A 16,771-nucleotide genomic window follows, 5' to 3' on the forward strand; every position below is an offset into this window, starting at 1 on the left:
GATCCTCTATGACCCATCTCCCAGAATATTGGAAATAAAAGCAAAAATAAACAAATGGGACCTAATGAAACTTAAAAGCTTTTGCACAACAAAGGAAAATATAAGCAAGGTGAAAAGACAGCCTTCGAATGGGAGAAAATAATAGCAAACAAAGCAACAGACAAAGGATTAATCTCAAAAATATACAAGAAACTCCTGCAACTCAATTCCAGAAAAATAAATGACCCAATCAAAAAATGAGCCAAAGATCTAAACAGACACTTCTCCAAAGAAGACATACAGATGGCTAACAAACACATGAAAAGATGCTCAACATCACTCATTATCAGAGAAATGCAAATCAAAACCACAATGAGGTACCATTACACGCCAGTCAGGATGGCTGCTATCCAAAAGTCTACGAGCAATAAATGCTGGAGAGGGTGTGGAGAAAAGGGAACCCTCTTACACTGTTGGTGGGAATGCAAACTAGTACAGCCACTATGGAAAACAGTGTGGAGATTTCTTAAAAAACTGGAAATAGAACTGCCGTATGACCCAGCAATCCCACTCCTGGGCATACACACCAAGGAAACCAGATCTGAAAGAGACACGTGCACCCCAATGTTCATCGCAGCACTGTTTATAATAGCCAGGACATGGAAGCAACCTAGATGCCCATCAGCAGACGAATGGATAAGAAAGCTGTGGCACATATACACTATAGAATATTACTCAGCCGTTAAAAAGAATTCATTTGAATCAGTCCTAATGAGATGGATGAAACTGGAGCCCATTATACAGAGTGAAGTAAGCCAGAAAGATAAAGACCAATACAGTATACTAATGCGTATATATGGAATTTAGAAAGATGATAATGATAACCCTATATGCAAGACAGAAAAAGACACACAGATGTACAGAACAGACTTTTGGACTCTGTGGGAGAAGTCGAGGGTGGGATGATCTGAGAGAACAGCATCGAAACATGTATATTATCAAGGGTGAAACAGATCACCAGCCCAGGTTGGATGCATGAGACAAGTGCTCGGGGCTGGTGCACTGGGAAGACCCAGAGGGATTGGATGGGGAGGAAGGCGGGAGGGGAGATCGGGATGAGGAATACATGTAAATCCATGGCTGATTCATGTAAATGTATGGCAGAAACCACTACAGTATTGTAAAGTAATTAGCCTCCAACTAATAAAAATAAATGAAAAAAAAAATAGATTGACAACTCTGAAGAAAAAGAAATAAAATGTACTGGTCGAATAATTAACTGGAGGGTAAGGGGATTCCTCTTATGCCTCCTGCCCCACAAAGTACAGCCTCCCCCATTAGCAACATGACTCACCAGAGTGGCACCTCTGCTACATTTGATGGAACTATATTGACACATTTAGATCATTGGAAGCCCATAGTTTACCTTAAGGATCACTGTCAGTGTTGTACATTCTATGGGTTTGGACAAATATTCAATGAAACACATTCATCATTTTAATATTACACAGAATACTTTCATAACCCTGGAAACTCTCTGTGCTCTGCTATTTATCCTTCTCCTCTACTGTATCCAATCTCTGGCAACCACTGACATTTTAATTATCTTCATAATCCTGCCATTAAGAATGTCATATAGTGGGAATCATGTAATATGTAGCCATTCCAGATAGATGTCTTTCACTTAGTAATATGCATTTAAGTTTGCTCCGTGTCTTTTCATGGCTTGATAGCTATTTCTTTTCAGAGCTGAGTAATATTCCATGAGCTTCCCTGGTGGCTCAGTGGTAAAAAACCTACCTGCCAATGCAGGAGACACGGGTTCTATCCCTGGGTTGGGAAGATCTACTGGAGAAGGAAATGGCAACTCATTCCAGTATTCTTGCCTGGGAAATCCTATGGACAGAAGGAGCCTGGTGGGCTACAATCCATGGAGTCACAAAAGAGTCAGACATGACTTAATGACTAAACAGCAACGATATTCCATAGTCTGAATGTGCAACATTTTACTTACGCATTCACTTACTGAAGAACATCTTGATTATTTCTAAATATGAGCAACTATGAAAAAAGCTGCTATTAAATCCATGTGTAGGGAAATATAAGTTTTAAACTAATTTTGGTAAATACCAAGAAGGGCTATTGCTGAATCAAAAGTGAGGATATGTATGGATATCTACCTAGGTAAACACTCTCCAGGTGTTCGCAGGCTACAGCTGAGTGGGGTTAGAGTAGGTTCATCAGCTCTTCAGGTCTTATTATTACCTGATTCTCTGTGGGGTTAGTATCCTTCTGGGTCCCTTGATGGATGATGTTGAATATTACAATTCCCACACCAGGGGGCGCAATTCCCACACCTGGAGCACCAGAGAATCTCTTATTTCTCCCACTGCTTCACCTAGTATCACACTCCCCAGACTTTGAAAGGTTATATTTAAGACTCACACTCCATGTATTTTTCCTTTTTATTTTTTATTGGAGGATAATTACAGTATTGTGTTGGTTTTTGCCATCCATCAACATGAATCAGCCATAAGTATATGTATGTACCCTCCCTTTTGAATCTCCCACCTCCCAGCCCATCCTACCCCTATAGGTTGTCACAGAGCACTGGATTAGAACTCCCTGCATCACACAGCAAATTCCCACTGCCTATCTATTTTACATGTGGCTGAGAGCAGCATTGGAACAAACGTTTCTATGTATTTTTTAAAAATCCCTGCCTGGAATATGTAGACTGGCTTTTCTTTTTCTGAGTGAACTCTGATGGGTGTCATAAACCAGACTCTGCCGGTATAATCATCTGTCCTTCATTAAATCAGGTGGGGAAGAGTCATGTCTATGCTGCTGACGCTGAGGAGGAGCAAGGAGTCAGTGTGCTGAGGAGGCTCCCTGCCCCTTCTACCAGACCTTCCAGTGGCATCAAAGCATGGGTGCATCTCTGAAACACTCCAAGCAGCTGGGGCAGCCCAGCCTCACACATCTGCTCCCCTGGGTGGTTTATGTTTGGGTGTGTAACACTGTGGGAGGTGTACTATAATCCCGTTGACAGTAATAAGTTGCAGCATCTTCAGCCTCCAGGCTGCTGATGGTGAGGGTGAAATCTGCCCCAGATCCACTGCCACTGAACCAGGTTGGGACTCCAGTGTGCAATCTGGTTGCATAATAAATCAGGAGCTTAGAATCTTGTCCTGGTTCCTGTGGATACCAGTCTAGTTCACTGCCAGTGTTCTGATTGGCCCAGCAAGTGATGGAGACTCTGTCTGCTTAGAATGCAGACAAGAAGGATGGAGACTGGGTGACCTGGAGGTCACACCTGGCACCTGAGATTAGAAGCATAAAAACACATCTCCAGGTTATTACTAACGATATAGGAGGACTAGCCTGTAGGACCAGGAAGTACTGACCACACAGGCAGAGTAAATTCCTAAAGCTCTCCATCCTTACCTGGGTGGAGCCAGAGCAGAAGGAAACTGAGGAGCTGAGTGGGGGCCCTCATGTTCACTCTGTGTCCTGACTGGGACTGGTTTGTGCACAAGATGTGATCGAAGCATTAATAAGTCTCCAGGGCAGTGGGTTGATCTACAGTAACATGAAAATTAGCAGAGGGTTGGACAGAGTTGGGCATAGCTGCTCATAACATAGCACGGGTGCAGTGTCTGCCAGATGCCCAAGTCTGAGCAGAGCAGCTCAAATTTACCTATGGGCAGTGTGTTTTCCCTTGGAGGCCACAGAATTGGCTTAGCTGGTAAAGAATCCACCTGCCATGCGGGAGACCTGGGTTGAGTCCCTGGGTTGGGAAGATCCCCTGGAGAAGGGAAAGGCTACCCACTCCAGTATTCTTTCCTGGAGAATTCCATGGTACAGTCCATGGACTCGCAAAGAGTAGGACACGACTGAGCGACTTTCACTTCACTTCACTCTTCTTTTAGCAGGATGTTCTTTTGTTCTTATGTGCGTGTGCGTGCTAAGTTGCTTCAGTTGTGTCCCACTCTTTGCGACTCCATGAACTGTAGCCCACCAGGCTGCTCTGTCCATGGGATTTCCCAGGCAGTAACACTGGAGTGGGTTGCCATTTCCTCCTCCAGGGGATCTTCCTGACTCAGGGATCTAAACTGTGTCTCTCATGGCCCCTGCACTGGCAGTCAGGTTCTTTACCGCTAGCACCACCTGGAAAGCTCTCTTCTGTTCCTGTCAGTGTTCAAAACATGCTTTTCTTGCCACTTTTTCATCTAAGACAGGTCCTATCCTGGATGATAGATTTCAAGAAACTGAAAGAAATTTTACAAGATCTCAGTATTTGGTACCTGGGGCTATCATTGAGGCTAGAATGTCTTCCTCTTTGACCTCTACTGAGTTGTGCAGTTATCCTTAATGTGCAGGTAAACGAGAGCTGCCAATACCCACTAGTGGCAGAGAGGAATATATCCAGGATGTAGGGATTTCTTGGAGTGCCCCTTAGTATTCTCAAGTAGAGAGGGTGAAATTTTACTGTCAATAGAAGAATATAGTAGCACGTGTGTGTTTGTGTGTTAGTCGCTCAGTCGTGTCCGACTCTTTGTGACCCCATGGACTGTATAGCCCACCAGGTCCTCTGTCCGTGGAATTCTCCAGGCAACAGTACTGAAGTTGGTTGCCATTCCTTTCTCCAGGAATTGAACTCGGATCTCCTGTATTGCAGGTGAATTCTTTACCGTCTCAGCCACCAGGGAAGCACTGCAGTAGCACAATACATGACAAATTTCAAATAGTTTAATCCGTTAAGGAGTAAGAGACTAGAGTTACTATACAGCAAAAGGGTTGCTATACAGAGCAAGCGGAAATTGAGTAGTGGAAAAATAAAATTATAAACGCTATTCATGACTGACTTGGCCCCCCAATTTAAGAAAAAAAAAGCTCTATATCTACATTTATATATATATTTATATTAATATATTTAAATATTTAATAGATTTAAATATTTAAATAGATATTATATATAATATCTATACTTATATCTCTATCTCAATTTGCACCTTCTTTTTCCTTATATTTATTTATAAGGTTTACTTATAGTGATTAGCCTTATAATTTTGTCTTTCAATTTTATTATGTAAATGTGATTGTGTGTGAGTTAAAAAATAAAAAAGCATCCCCTTTGGGGAAATAGAAAGATGTATCTTGAGTTTTAGAAAGGGTCATTGTATGATATTAGACTGAGGCACAGTGGTGTTGTATTTTTGATTGGAATCTTCAGCAAGGGTCAGCTTGTGTTATGGATGCTGGAGTATCACAGAAGTGAGCCAGGTTGCCTATTTATTAGCTTAGCATTACTCTGTGTTCACCTGGACTCTAATCTGCATCCCTTCCCAGAATCCCTTTCTGAATAACTTTCATCTACGAAAAGGGGCTTGTCTGTGATCTGAAAATTGGAAGAAGGAGGGACACCATTCCTCTCTAGGGATAGTCATCAGCCGAAGTCATCTTGTGACGAGGCAGCATGTGTGAGAGAGGCAGGGAACACCAGCAGGGGAGGAGGAAAGTGAGACGGGAGAGAAGAGGGACGGTGACAGGTACACCAGCAGGCCTGTTGCTGAGGAGCATACCTGGTTCTCAGCCCCATCTGGAAACAGAAGGATAGGTCACCGAGTTATTCCACCTGAGATGTGAGCGAGCTGAGAGATATTTACTCACCTCCTTCAGTCCCTGACTGCGGGTTGCTCCAGAGGTGCCCCTTCCAGTTTCTCTGGCCCACCAGGGAAGGTATGAGGTAGAGGCCTCCCCAGCTTCAGAGAGGACAGGGAGGTACAAAGAGAGCCTGTGGGAGTCAGCAGATGCACAAAGTGGAAAGACTCAGGACATTGACAGCAATGCTACATTGACCAAGAAAAAAAATGTGGCTTTCAGTCCGGAGTTCCCAGTGTCAGTGGGTCTCTCTGGTACATGATCCTGGCAGCCTGGTGGCAAGCAGATTCCTTAGAAACTCAGGCCCAAGGGAGCGGCAAGAAATTTGTGCACAGGCTGTGCCACCAGAGTTTGGCCCCTCCAAGTCCTGCCTGCAGAAATACAACTGAGGGCCCAGGCTCCAGGGCAGTGATGCTGAGGGCAGAGTAAGTTTCATTTCCCTGCCACTGAATGAGGCTGGGATGCTCATGCCAAAGCAGAGATCTGAGATATACGGGGCTTCAAGTCTTTGTCTAATATTTGGATCCAAGATATTTCTCCGTATACATTGGCTCTGGCTTGACCAGAAATGGTGACTCTCCTTCAAGAGATACAGGCAAGCCAGACTGGCCTCTGGGTCAGGATTATATCCCCACTCACCGCTGAAGAGGAACAGAGGAGAGTGTCTTTTTACGCTGACCTGCTCTCTGGAAAATCAGGTACCAGACAGCTGCTCCTGAGCCCCAGAAAGATGGGGGTAGAAAATGCTCAGGGCACTGGGAGTGCACGAGGCATCAGGTCTTTGTAGAAACTTGGGTTAACGTGGTGAGATGGGTATGTGGCACAGAGCAGACCAGAAACAAAGACAAAAACAAAGGCTGCTAGATAAAGAATTCTTTGAACTGTGGCCATTTATGACCTGAGATGGGAGTAGTAAGCCTGTGAAAATGTCTGAAATACTTAGGAGAAAAATTTGCCATCCCTTGACAAGGACCTGCAGGAAAATGATGCCCCTTGACAGGAGAAAAGCAGCACTTTTGTGATACTTCTCTTCTTAGCCAGCCTAGAATCACTAAGACTTTAGACTTCAAAAGCGACCGAGTAGATTGGCTATCAGCGAGTGGGAAAACGCTCAAGTATAGAGATATGTCAGTGTAATTTGCATTGTTATTGTTGTTTAGTCACTAAGTCATGTCTAACTCTCTGTGACCCCATGGACTGCAGCACGTGAGGCTTCCCGGTCATTCACTGTCTCCCTGAGTCTGCTCAGACTCATGTCCATTGAATTGGTGATGTTATAGGTAATTAGTATAAAGTCCTTCAATAATCCCAGTGCCCACTAGTTGTTGTTTTACACTGATCATCAACCTATTTGCCTTCTGAACAGCAACTCTCCTGTCTCACTTTCGGGCTCCTTCCCACACATTATTGTGTGAAGCCTACTTTATCTGGAGGGGTCCATCCAACCTCCACTAAGGATCTAACCGTCATTGCCTTTGGGGAACATGTGGGGACATTGATAACAATGGATCCCAACCTGAAGGACAGGCAGGAGTGTCCAATGATGAGATGGGCTTTCAATGAGAACCAGCCCATGTCCTTGTGACTCTTTGATCAGTGGTCCCCACCATGGAGCTCCTCAGGCTGTGTCTGTAGGTCTAAGGTCTAAGTTCTTTCTTCTCACATGCGCAAACCCAGCCAAGACTCACTCTGGCTTCCCCTAAGCTGTGAATCCATAATCACCTTTCTGCCTCCCTCCCTGAAAATCCAGCACTGACTGTCTGGAAGTTTTCATTGTAAATTCTCAAAATATACCTCTGGTAAGAATCTGGCTGGATGAGTCAACAACTTCTCTTTAAGGGCAGGTGAGAACGGAGGAAAATCTGTGAACACACATTGTAGTACCACATAATCCCTGATTTGGTCTTTTCTCATTTTCTTGTCTGTTTCTGATGGCAATTCTATTTTAATGATCCTGAGTGGAAGGAGGAATTAAGGAGAATAAGAGACTCTTTCAAGCTTAAAATATCAAGAGAAATGGAGACAGAGAAAGTGGAATTCATGAACTCTTCAAAATGATTTGGTTTCTCTATCCATGGGCACAGGATGACTAAGATGTCAGGGAGGACACGATTTCTTGTGGTTTCCTGTCTTTCATGCCTCTGACTCCCCACAAACACTCACACAGACCTATGAGAATCACTGTCCTTTACTAAAAAGCAGATCTAAGTTCACCCTCCCCAAGCTCTTCCCTTGACATATCTTTTCTATATAAGTTAGAATAATTTTAGAAGTGAAAGAAAAAACACTATAGTAATGGCTTAGAGAACAACAGAAAGTCCGAAGGTCGGTGCTTGTAGTGATGGTGAACCAGCTCACTGACTGCAGAGAAGACCCAGGTTCTTTGCATATTTATGTTTTACCATCTTTTCCACATTCACTTTTCAATTATTGGCTTAATGCCTCATGGACACAAGAGGGCTACAACTGCTCTTAACATCATATCTTCCTAAGTGCTTCAGGAAGAAATGCAGTGCAAAACTCTTTACCTCCCCTTCTTTTATGAGGGTTTAAAACCCTTTAGGGAAACCATCCTCACACTGTCTGTCTTTTATTTCTCCCTACCTGAACGGATAGTATTTTATTCTAATCCCTGATCCTCCTCTGACTTGGGGAGAGGCTTACCCATCTTCACCTGTCAGAGCAGGACAGAGTTGGGGCTCCATAAACCTAAGGAGAAGCAGGAGCGCTACTGCAGACAGGGTCAAGCACCTCTGCTGCATTTAAAATTTCACTGAATTTAAATTTTTTTTAAATTTCAAATTCAATTTTATTATAGCCAGAACAGTTGAATTAACTGTACCTAATAAAATACTGTATGTAACAGCTACAGATTTTGTGTATATATATATAGGTAGATAAATAGATTTAGATATAGATAGGCTTCCCCGGTGGCTCAGTGGATAAAAAATCCACCTGAAATGCAGTAGATGCAGGGAGATGTGGGTTTGATCCCTGGGTCAGGAAGATTCCCCAGAAGAGGACATGGCAACTCACTCCAGTATTGTTCCCTTGAGAATCCCATGGACAGAGGAGCCTGGCGAGTTACAGCCCATGGGGTCACAAAGAGTCAGACACGACTGAGTGACTAACAATAACAGAGACCATAGGATCAGACATGAAGTAATAACTGAACAGCAACAAGAAGAGACTACAGTGTGGCTGGCAGTTTCCACAGAACGGGGCCACACTGGAAGTCTTGTTGACCTGTACTGCCTGTCATGAATAGCTTGAGTTGTCTTAACAATACATTCTCATATTGTTATTTTTGTTTAGTCGCTAAGTTCTCTCTGGCTCTTTGAAACCCTATGGACTGTAGCCCACCAGGCTCCTCTGTCTGTGGGATTTTTCTAGGCAAGAATACTGGAGTAAGTTGCCATTTCCTTTTCAAGGGGATCTTCCCAATCCAGGGATCAAGCCCTCACCTCCTGCACTGGCGGGCAGATTCTTGACCTCTGAGCCACCGGGGAAGCCCACACTCTGATGTACGTAGCCCAAATGGTGTAAAGGATGACGTGCAAAGACCAGTTATTCCTACTTCCAGCAAAGGATTCCAGATACTAGAAGAAGTACTGATTAGACTCTCAGACTATATCCTGAACACCAAGCACAGTGATGCCAGGACAACAGATCTGATTGCAGAGAAGGCTCCAAGTGACTAATGGGGAGACGGGATAAGCAGTGTACATTCGCTGGTCAAACAGATGACTCCCCTCCCTGGGGGACTGAATAGGTTGGGATGAGATTTCATCACGTTACTAAGAATGACAGGCAAGTTAAAACTGATGAATTATTTGCTTTTGTTTGCTCGTTTGTTTTTGTGAGCAGTCCTAGACTGTAGAAACTACTTGGAAATGTGGAACACATGAACTGTTTATTTCTGGAATTTCCACTCCATATTTTTGAACCATACTTGACTGTAGGTAACTGAAACAGTGGAAATCAAAACTGAAGATAAGTGTGGATTATTGTACACAAGAAGCCTGGTAGGCTACAGTGCATGCGGTCGCAAGAGAGTCCGACACAATTTAGCAACTGAACAGCAACATTATATACACACCCAGCCTTCTTGAGATCATTGCTGTGCATGTGCGCCATCTTGTGGCCATTTAGGGACCGACACCCCTGTGGTGCTTTCCTTTTATTTGAAAGCGTCGTGTCTAGGGCAAGTAAAGTAAAGTAATGCTTGAAATACTCCAAGCCAGGCTTCACCAATACGTGAACCGTGAACTCCCAGATGTTCAAACTGATTTTAGAAAAGGCAGAGGAACCAGAGATCAAATTGCCAACATTTGCTGGATCATCGAAAAAGCAAGAGAGTTCCAGAAAAACATCTATTTCTGCTTTATTGACTATGCCAAAGCCTTTCACTGTGTGGATCACAATGAAGTGTGGAAAATTCTGAGACAGATGGGAATACCAGACCACCTGACCTGCCCCTTGAGAAACCTGTATGCAGGTCAGGAAGCAAAAGTTAGAACTGGACATGGAACAACAGAATGGTTCCAAACAGGAAAAGGAGTACATCAAGGCTGTATATTGTCACCCTGCTTATTTAACTTATATGCACAGTACATCACGAGAAACGCTGATGTACTGGAAGAAGCACAAGCTGGAAAGCTGGAATCAAGATTGCCAGGAGAAATATCAATAACCTCGATATGCAGATGACACCACCCTTATGGCAGAAAGTGAAGAAGAACTAAAAAGCCTCTTGATGAAAGTGAAACAGGAGAATGAAAAAGTTGGCTTAAAGCTCAACATTCAGAAAACTAAGATCATGGCATCTGGTCCAATCAGTTCATGGAAAATAGATGGAGAAACAGTGGAAACAGTGGCTGACTTTATTTTTCTGGGCTCCAAAATCACTGCAGATGGTGGTTGCAGCCATGAAATTAAAAGACGCTGACTTCTTAGAGGGAAAGTTATGACCAATTTAGAGAGCATATTAAAAAGCAGAGACATTACCTTGCCAACAAAGGTCTGTCTAGTCAAGGCTATGGTTTTTCCAGTGGTCATGTATGGATGTGAGAGTTGGATTGTGAAGAAGGCTGAGTGCCGAAGAATTGATGCTTTTGAACTGTGGTGTTGGAGAAGATTCTTGAGAGTCCTTTGGACTGCAAGGAGATCCAACCAGTCCATCCTAAAGGAGATCAGTCCTGAGTGTTCATTGGAAAGACTGATGTTGAAGCTGAAATTCCAATACTTTGGCCACCTGATGCGAAGAGTTGACCCTGATGCTGGGAAAGATTGAGGGCAGGAGGAGAAGGAGATGACAGAGGATGAGATGGTTGGATGGCATCACTGACTCGATGGACATGGGTTTGAGTAAACTCCGGGAGTTGGTGATGGACAGGGAGGCCTGGCGTGCTGCGATTCATGGGGTCACAAAGAGTCGGACACGACTGAGCGACTGAACTGAACTGAACTCTCTAGGGCAACGTGTGCTTCTTTCTTGCAATTTTCAGACACGTTTTCTTTCAAATGATTGCAACAAATACAGTCGGTTGCCAGGTGCTATCCAAGAATGTGGTCACATAAGATTGCCGTGTGTAGTTTTCAGTTAGGTGTTAATTGTCTAAGTATTGCAATGTCCCCACCAAATCTGGGATCCAAAAGCTGTGGAGGCCATTCAGTCATTTGCTGTTCAAGCCTCTCTGCTCACATGGAGTGACTGTCAAGCCATCAGGTTTGAGGCACAGGATTCAGTTAGTCCTGTCTCAGTCATTATTCATGGGGCAGTTTCTCTCTGGTGCCTCACTGGCATCCCTCAGTTTCCTTGGGATGTACTGGGAGGGCAGGTTATGGTGCACTGGAAAAGTGGTCTTTAAATTCTCAGTTCTCACTAGTTCTCAACTTTACTCTGTTTAGTGATGTCACAGGAACCGGGTGGTACCCTCTTCCATGATGAAGACCCTTATCTATCTTTCCTAAAACAAGCACATCCTGCCTTTTTGTGGTTGTGTAAGCCTATGTTTACTGAAAGATTCAAATTGTCTAAAGTACACATGAACAAAGTGTCTGAAGTTTGGGAGTTGGTTTCCACTTTGCTTCCTGGTTTTACAAAAGGCGATGAACCTATGCTGTTTACTACTTTGTGAGTGTCCTTTGGGGGTGTGTGTGTGTGCTTCCAGACCCAGGAATTGAACCCACATCCCTTGTGTCTCCTGCATCTCGTGCATTGACAGGCAGATTCTTTACCACAGGACCACCAGGGAAGACTGTACCAAATTTTCCTCACTGAAATTCAGGGGCTTGAGTCTTGAGTGCACATCTCACAGCTAAAGAAGGCTCTGCCTGACATCTGGTCCTTACAGATACTAGAGGCTTCTAAATCAAATTGTTGAGGAAGAGAAGTAGCTGATATTGATGTAGACTCCTTCTGCCCAGATATTAGGTCAAGACTTGCTACTTTATATAAACATGAAACACTTCCTTCTTTTCTTTTTTTGCTCTAGGGTTGGACTGGAAAGATAATGAAAACATCAGTATACTCCAGTCCTTTGATAAGGAGGGTAGTTTCTGGATTGCTTGCCATATCATTAAAAACTTTTATCTGTCCATGATGCTAACCTAGAATTCATGAACAGTGCTACTTTTTTGGAAGTAGTTTGTGACCCAACAGGATTCATTGTTTTCTTTGACATTTATCATTCTCCTTGAGCTTATAAATACCTAGATCACAACCAGGCAATGCCTCTTAGGTTACATAACTGTGCCCCAACTGCTCCCAGACAGAGACATCTCAATGGTCAACGCCCCTGAATTTACATTGTTGATATAAGAAGGACTTACCAAGAGGTGATTTCGACTCAAAATTAGCTTCCTTTGACAGGTTCTTACTTTCCTGGTTAGGAATGAATACAAGTGAGGCTATGATCAGGAACTTATTCTATTCTTTTATAGTTATTTATTTATATTTATAATTATTTATTTATGTATTTCTTTTTGACTGCGGGTCTTCACTGCTGTGCGGGCATTTAGTCGAGGCAAGCATGGGCTACTCTCTAGTTGTGGTGTGTGGGCTTCTTATTGCAGTGGATTTTCTTGTTGCAGATCATGGACACTAAGGTTCATGGGCTTCAGTAATTGTGGCTTGTGGGCTCTAAAGCACAGGCTCAATAGTTGTGGTGCATGGGCTTAGTTGCTCCACGGTATGTGGGATCTTCCCGGATCAGGGATCGATTCTATCTCTCCTCACTGAGCCACCAGGGAAGCCCAGGAACCTATTCTCAACTCTTGAGAATATTGCAGAATCTACTGTTAAGGCAATAGCTGCCAATAAAATTCCTTAGGCTCTCTGGCCAAAGTTGATTTTAATCATAAGATTGTCCTTGATTCTCTTTTGCCACTCTCTTCACCTTTTGCCTTCAATCTTTCCCAACATCAGGGTCTTTTCCAATGTGTCAGCTCTTCACATCAGGTAGCCAAAGTATTGGAGCTTCAGCATCAGTTCTTCCAATGAATATTCAGAGTTGATTTTCTTTAGGATTGACTGATTTGATCTCCTTGCTGTCCAAGGGGCTCTCAAGAGTCATCTCCAGCACCACATTGGATGGGTGGCAGAAGATATGGTTAGATAGCATCACTGACTCAATGGAAATGAATTTGAGCAAACTCCAGGAAATAGTGAAGGACAGGGAAGACAGGCATGCTGCAGTCTATGCAGTCTCAAGGAACTGAACACAACCAGTGACTCAACAATAACGTGATTCTCTTCTAACTGAGCAAGGAGGTGCCTGTGTGCTGCGGCCAACACCACTTGCTGTGACTAGCTTAACTCTTTAGGGAAATTGAAACTTGGTTATGTAAATTGATTTAAAAGTTGACTTTTTCAGTAAGATCTTTTTTTTTTTTGATATATTTGATATTGATTGCTTTGGGTCTTGGAGACCAGGACTTCAAAGTATACTATGGAATGGATATTGGCAATTATTCTGCTTATAATAATCATAGTGGTCCCTCTGGTCATGTTCCCTCAGATTTTCACATGCATGCTCACAGTTCTTGGATACCAAGCAAATGATTCCCCTAAGACTGGGGCAGTACAAAAGAAACAAACAAACCAATTTAAAAACTGTAAATCTGAACTCACTCTCTGTGCATATCACAGAGATTAAACAAAAAAAATGTCGTGACGTGTGAATATCCACAAAGGACTGACAAAGCTAAGAAAACTACAGGAAAAACTTGGACACCCTCTGCTCTCTTGCTGCTTCTGCCTTGCCAGCACTGTTGCTAACATGTGGTACCTAAAGTGTAGCCAAGGCTCTCATGGTCCAGACCCCTCACTGCAACCTGTTTCCTGAGATATCCACTATCTCCCTCTTACACAGACTCAGAGCATCCGCTGTCAGTTCCCCAGAGAAGATGCACTTTGAATAGCTGAGCCACCCAGGCAGGGAGGTTTGTGCTCAGGGCTGTATCACTGTGGGAGGATCTTCTGTACCTTGACAACAGTAATAGACTCCAGCATCCTCAGCCTGCACTCTGCTGATTGTCAGTGTGAAATCTGTCCCTGACCCACTTCCAGTGAACCTGTCTGGGACCCCAGTGTCACGGTTGGAAACCTGATAGATCAGTCGCTGTGGAGACTGGCCTGGCTTCTGTAGGAGCCAATACGCATAAGTTTTTCCATCACTATGCAGGAGGCTCTGACGTGACTTGCAGGAGATGGAGGCCGTCTCTCCAGGGACGACAGACAGGGAGAGTGGAGTCTGGGTCAGCACAATGTCTCCACTGGATCCTAAAATCATCAGAGAAAAGGATAAGATTTAAGACACACTTCATAGTCATACACAGAATTTTCTGTTTGTTGTTTACTTTAGGCTAAATTAGTTTAGATTCTGATTAATACTGAAAATATCCCATTTCAAAATGTATCAGAGGCTCACAATGTAAAAACAGATCTCTAGGGCTCATGCCCATTTGCCCACACTTGCTATGTCACAGTCTTCACCAGAGCACACGTGTTTGTTCCCTCTATATCCATCCTCATTCTCTCATCATAAAACATCACTGACCTTTACAGAGGTTTGCATCTAACATGTGGACAAAGACTCATGAAGACCAAGGCTGCCCCGGAGCCCACTCTCCCTCACACCAACACCTTCCCTTCTCATCCCCCTCCATCCTCACCTGGGACCCAGAGCAGGAGGAGCCCCAGGAGCTGAGCCGGGAACCTCATGTTCAGAAGTGTGAACTGAGGAGTCCTGATAAGTCAGAGCAAGACCAGAGCTGAGCTTTTATCTCAGACTTGCAAGGGACGGTCCTCCCTAGGGAGCAACATGCAAATCTCCTGGTTGGGGCAGCTCTGTGGACAGAGACCAAGGGAAAGAGTTGGCCTCTCATGTCAGCGAAGTAACAAAATATTTTCTGTGTTTGTACCTAAATAGAGTTAACATTTATGCTGTCCAAGTGGAGAGAACACAGGTTTAAATGTTTCCTTCTGTTTCCTCTACCAGATTTCTCCTTCTTTAGCTCTTTCCCAGGCAGATTTTATACTTCTCTTCAATGAGTGTTCATATATATACTCATCTTAAGCTTTTTTTCATATTTGTTTGAGTCTAGCTTTGGTCTTCTAAAGTTGTAATTGAGATGAAACACATAGAGAGCAAAAGAAAGAAGTGTTAAACGTGCAACTGAATACAGTTTTTATGAATATTCACTATCTGCATGATAGTAGAGAATATTTCAAACTCTTAAGACATATCCACTTATTCACCTTCCAAGTCAATAAATAACTGTTCCTGATAATTCAGCACAGGTAACTGTTATCCTGAGATCTATTACAATTGCTTTATTCCTGGATTTAGACTTCACAAAAGGTAAATGTTCTGTTATTGTTCTTTATAACTTCATTTTTGTTTCTTTTCTATTTTTGACACCTTTATTTCTCCCTGTATATTTGAGTTGCCATCAACTGTCATTTCCTATGATTAGGAAGGATTTCTTCTTAAATTTCTTTATTTATAATTAAATCTGGTTTTTTTTTCATTTATTTTAATTAGTTGGAGGCTAATTACTTTACAATATTGTAGTGGTTTTTGCCATACATTGGCATGAATCAGCCATGGATTCACATGTGTTCCCCATCCTGATCCCCGCTCCCGCCTCCCTCTCCACCCCATCCCTCTGGGTCTTCCCAGTGCACCAGCCCTGAGCACTCGTCTCATGCATCCAGCCTGGGCTGGTGATCTGTTTCTCCCTTGATAGTATACTTGTTTCAATGCTGTTCTGTCAGAACATCCCACCCTCGCCTTCTCCCACAGAGTCCCAAACTCTGTTCTGTACATCTGTGTGTCTTTTTCTGTCTTGCATATAGGGTTATTGTTACAATCTTTCTAAATTCCATATATATGCATTAGTATACTGTATCGGTCTTTATCTTTCTGGCTTACTTCACTCTATAATGGGCTCCAGTTTCATCCATCTCATTAGAACTGATTCAAATGAATTCTTTTTAATGGCTGAGTAATATTCCATGGTGTATGTGTACCACAGCTTCCTTATCCATTCGTCTGCTGATGGGCATCTAGGTTGCTTCCATGTCCTGGCTATTATAAACAGTGCTGCGATGAACATTGGGGTGCACGTGTCTCTTTCAGATCTGGTTTCTCGGTGTGTATGCCCAGGAGTGGGATTGCTGGGTCATATGGCAGTTCTATTTCCAGTTTTTTAAGGAATCTCCACACTGTTCTCCACAGCGGCTGTACTAGTTTGCATTCCCACCAACAGTGTAAGAGGGTTCCCTTTTCTCCACACCCTCTCCAGCATTTATTGCGTGTAGACTTTTGGATTGCAGCCATCCTGACTGGCGTGTAATGGTACCTCATCGTGGTTTTGATTTGCATTTCTCTGATAATGAGTGATGTTGAGCATCTTTCCCGAAAAATAAATGACCCAATAAAAAAATGGGCCAAAGAACTAAACAGACATTTCTCCAAAGAAGACATACAGATGGCTAACAAACACATGAAAATTTGTTTATTTTTAATGAAAGGATAATTGCTTTATGATATTGTGTTGGTTTCTTCCCAGCATCAACATGAGGATTTCTTCTTAAATGTCTTATAGGAAACATCTGCTA

At 43.2% G+C, this 16,771-nt stretch overlaps 1 gene segment (V, D, J or C); it reads right to left on the reverse strand.

The window, feature by feature from the left end:
• The window catches only part of LOC122703534, a 121,669-nt gene extending 106,785 nt beyond the window's left edge, over positions 1-14,884 (reverse strand). The window contains 2 exon segments of the V gene segment in view: positions 14,127-14,428; positions 14,821-14,884. Coding sequence covers positions 14,127-14,428; positions 14,821-14,869 — 351 coding nt within the window.
• Between the last annotated feature and the right edge of the window lie 1,887 nt (positions 14,885-16,771).

This window comes from Cervus elaphus, chromosome 11 (genome assembly GCF_910594005.1).
Source record: "Cervus elaphus chromosome 11, mCerEla1.1, whole genome shotgun sequence".
Lineage (NCBI taxonomy): Eukaryota > Metazoa > Chordata > Mammalia > Artiodactyla > Cervidae > Cervus > Cervus elaphus.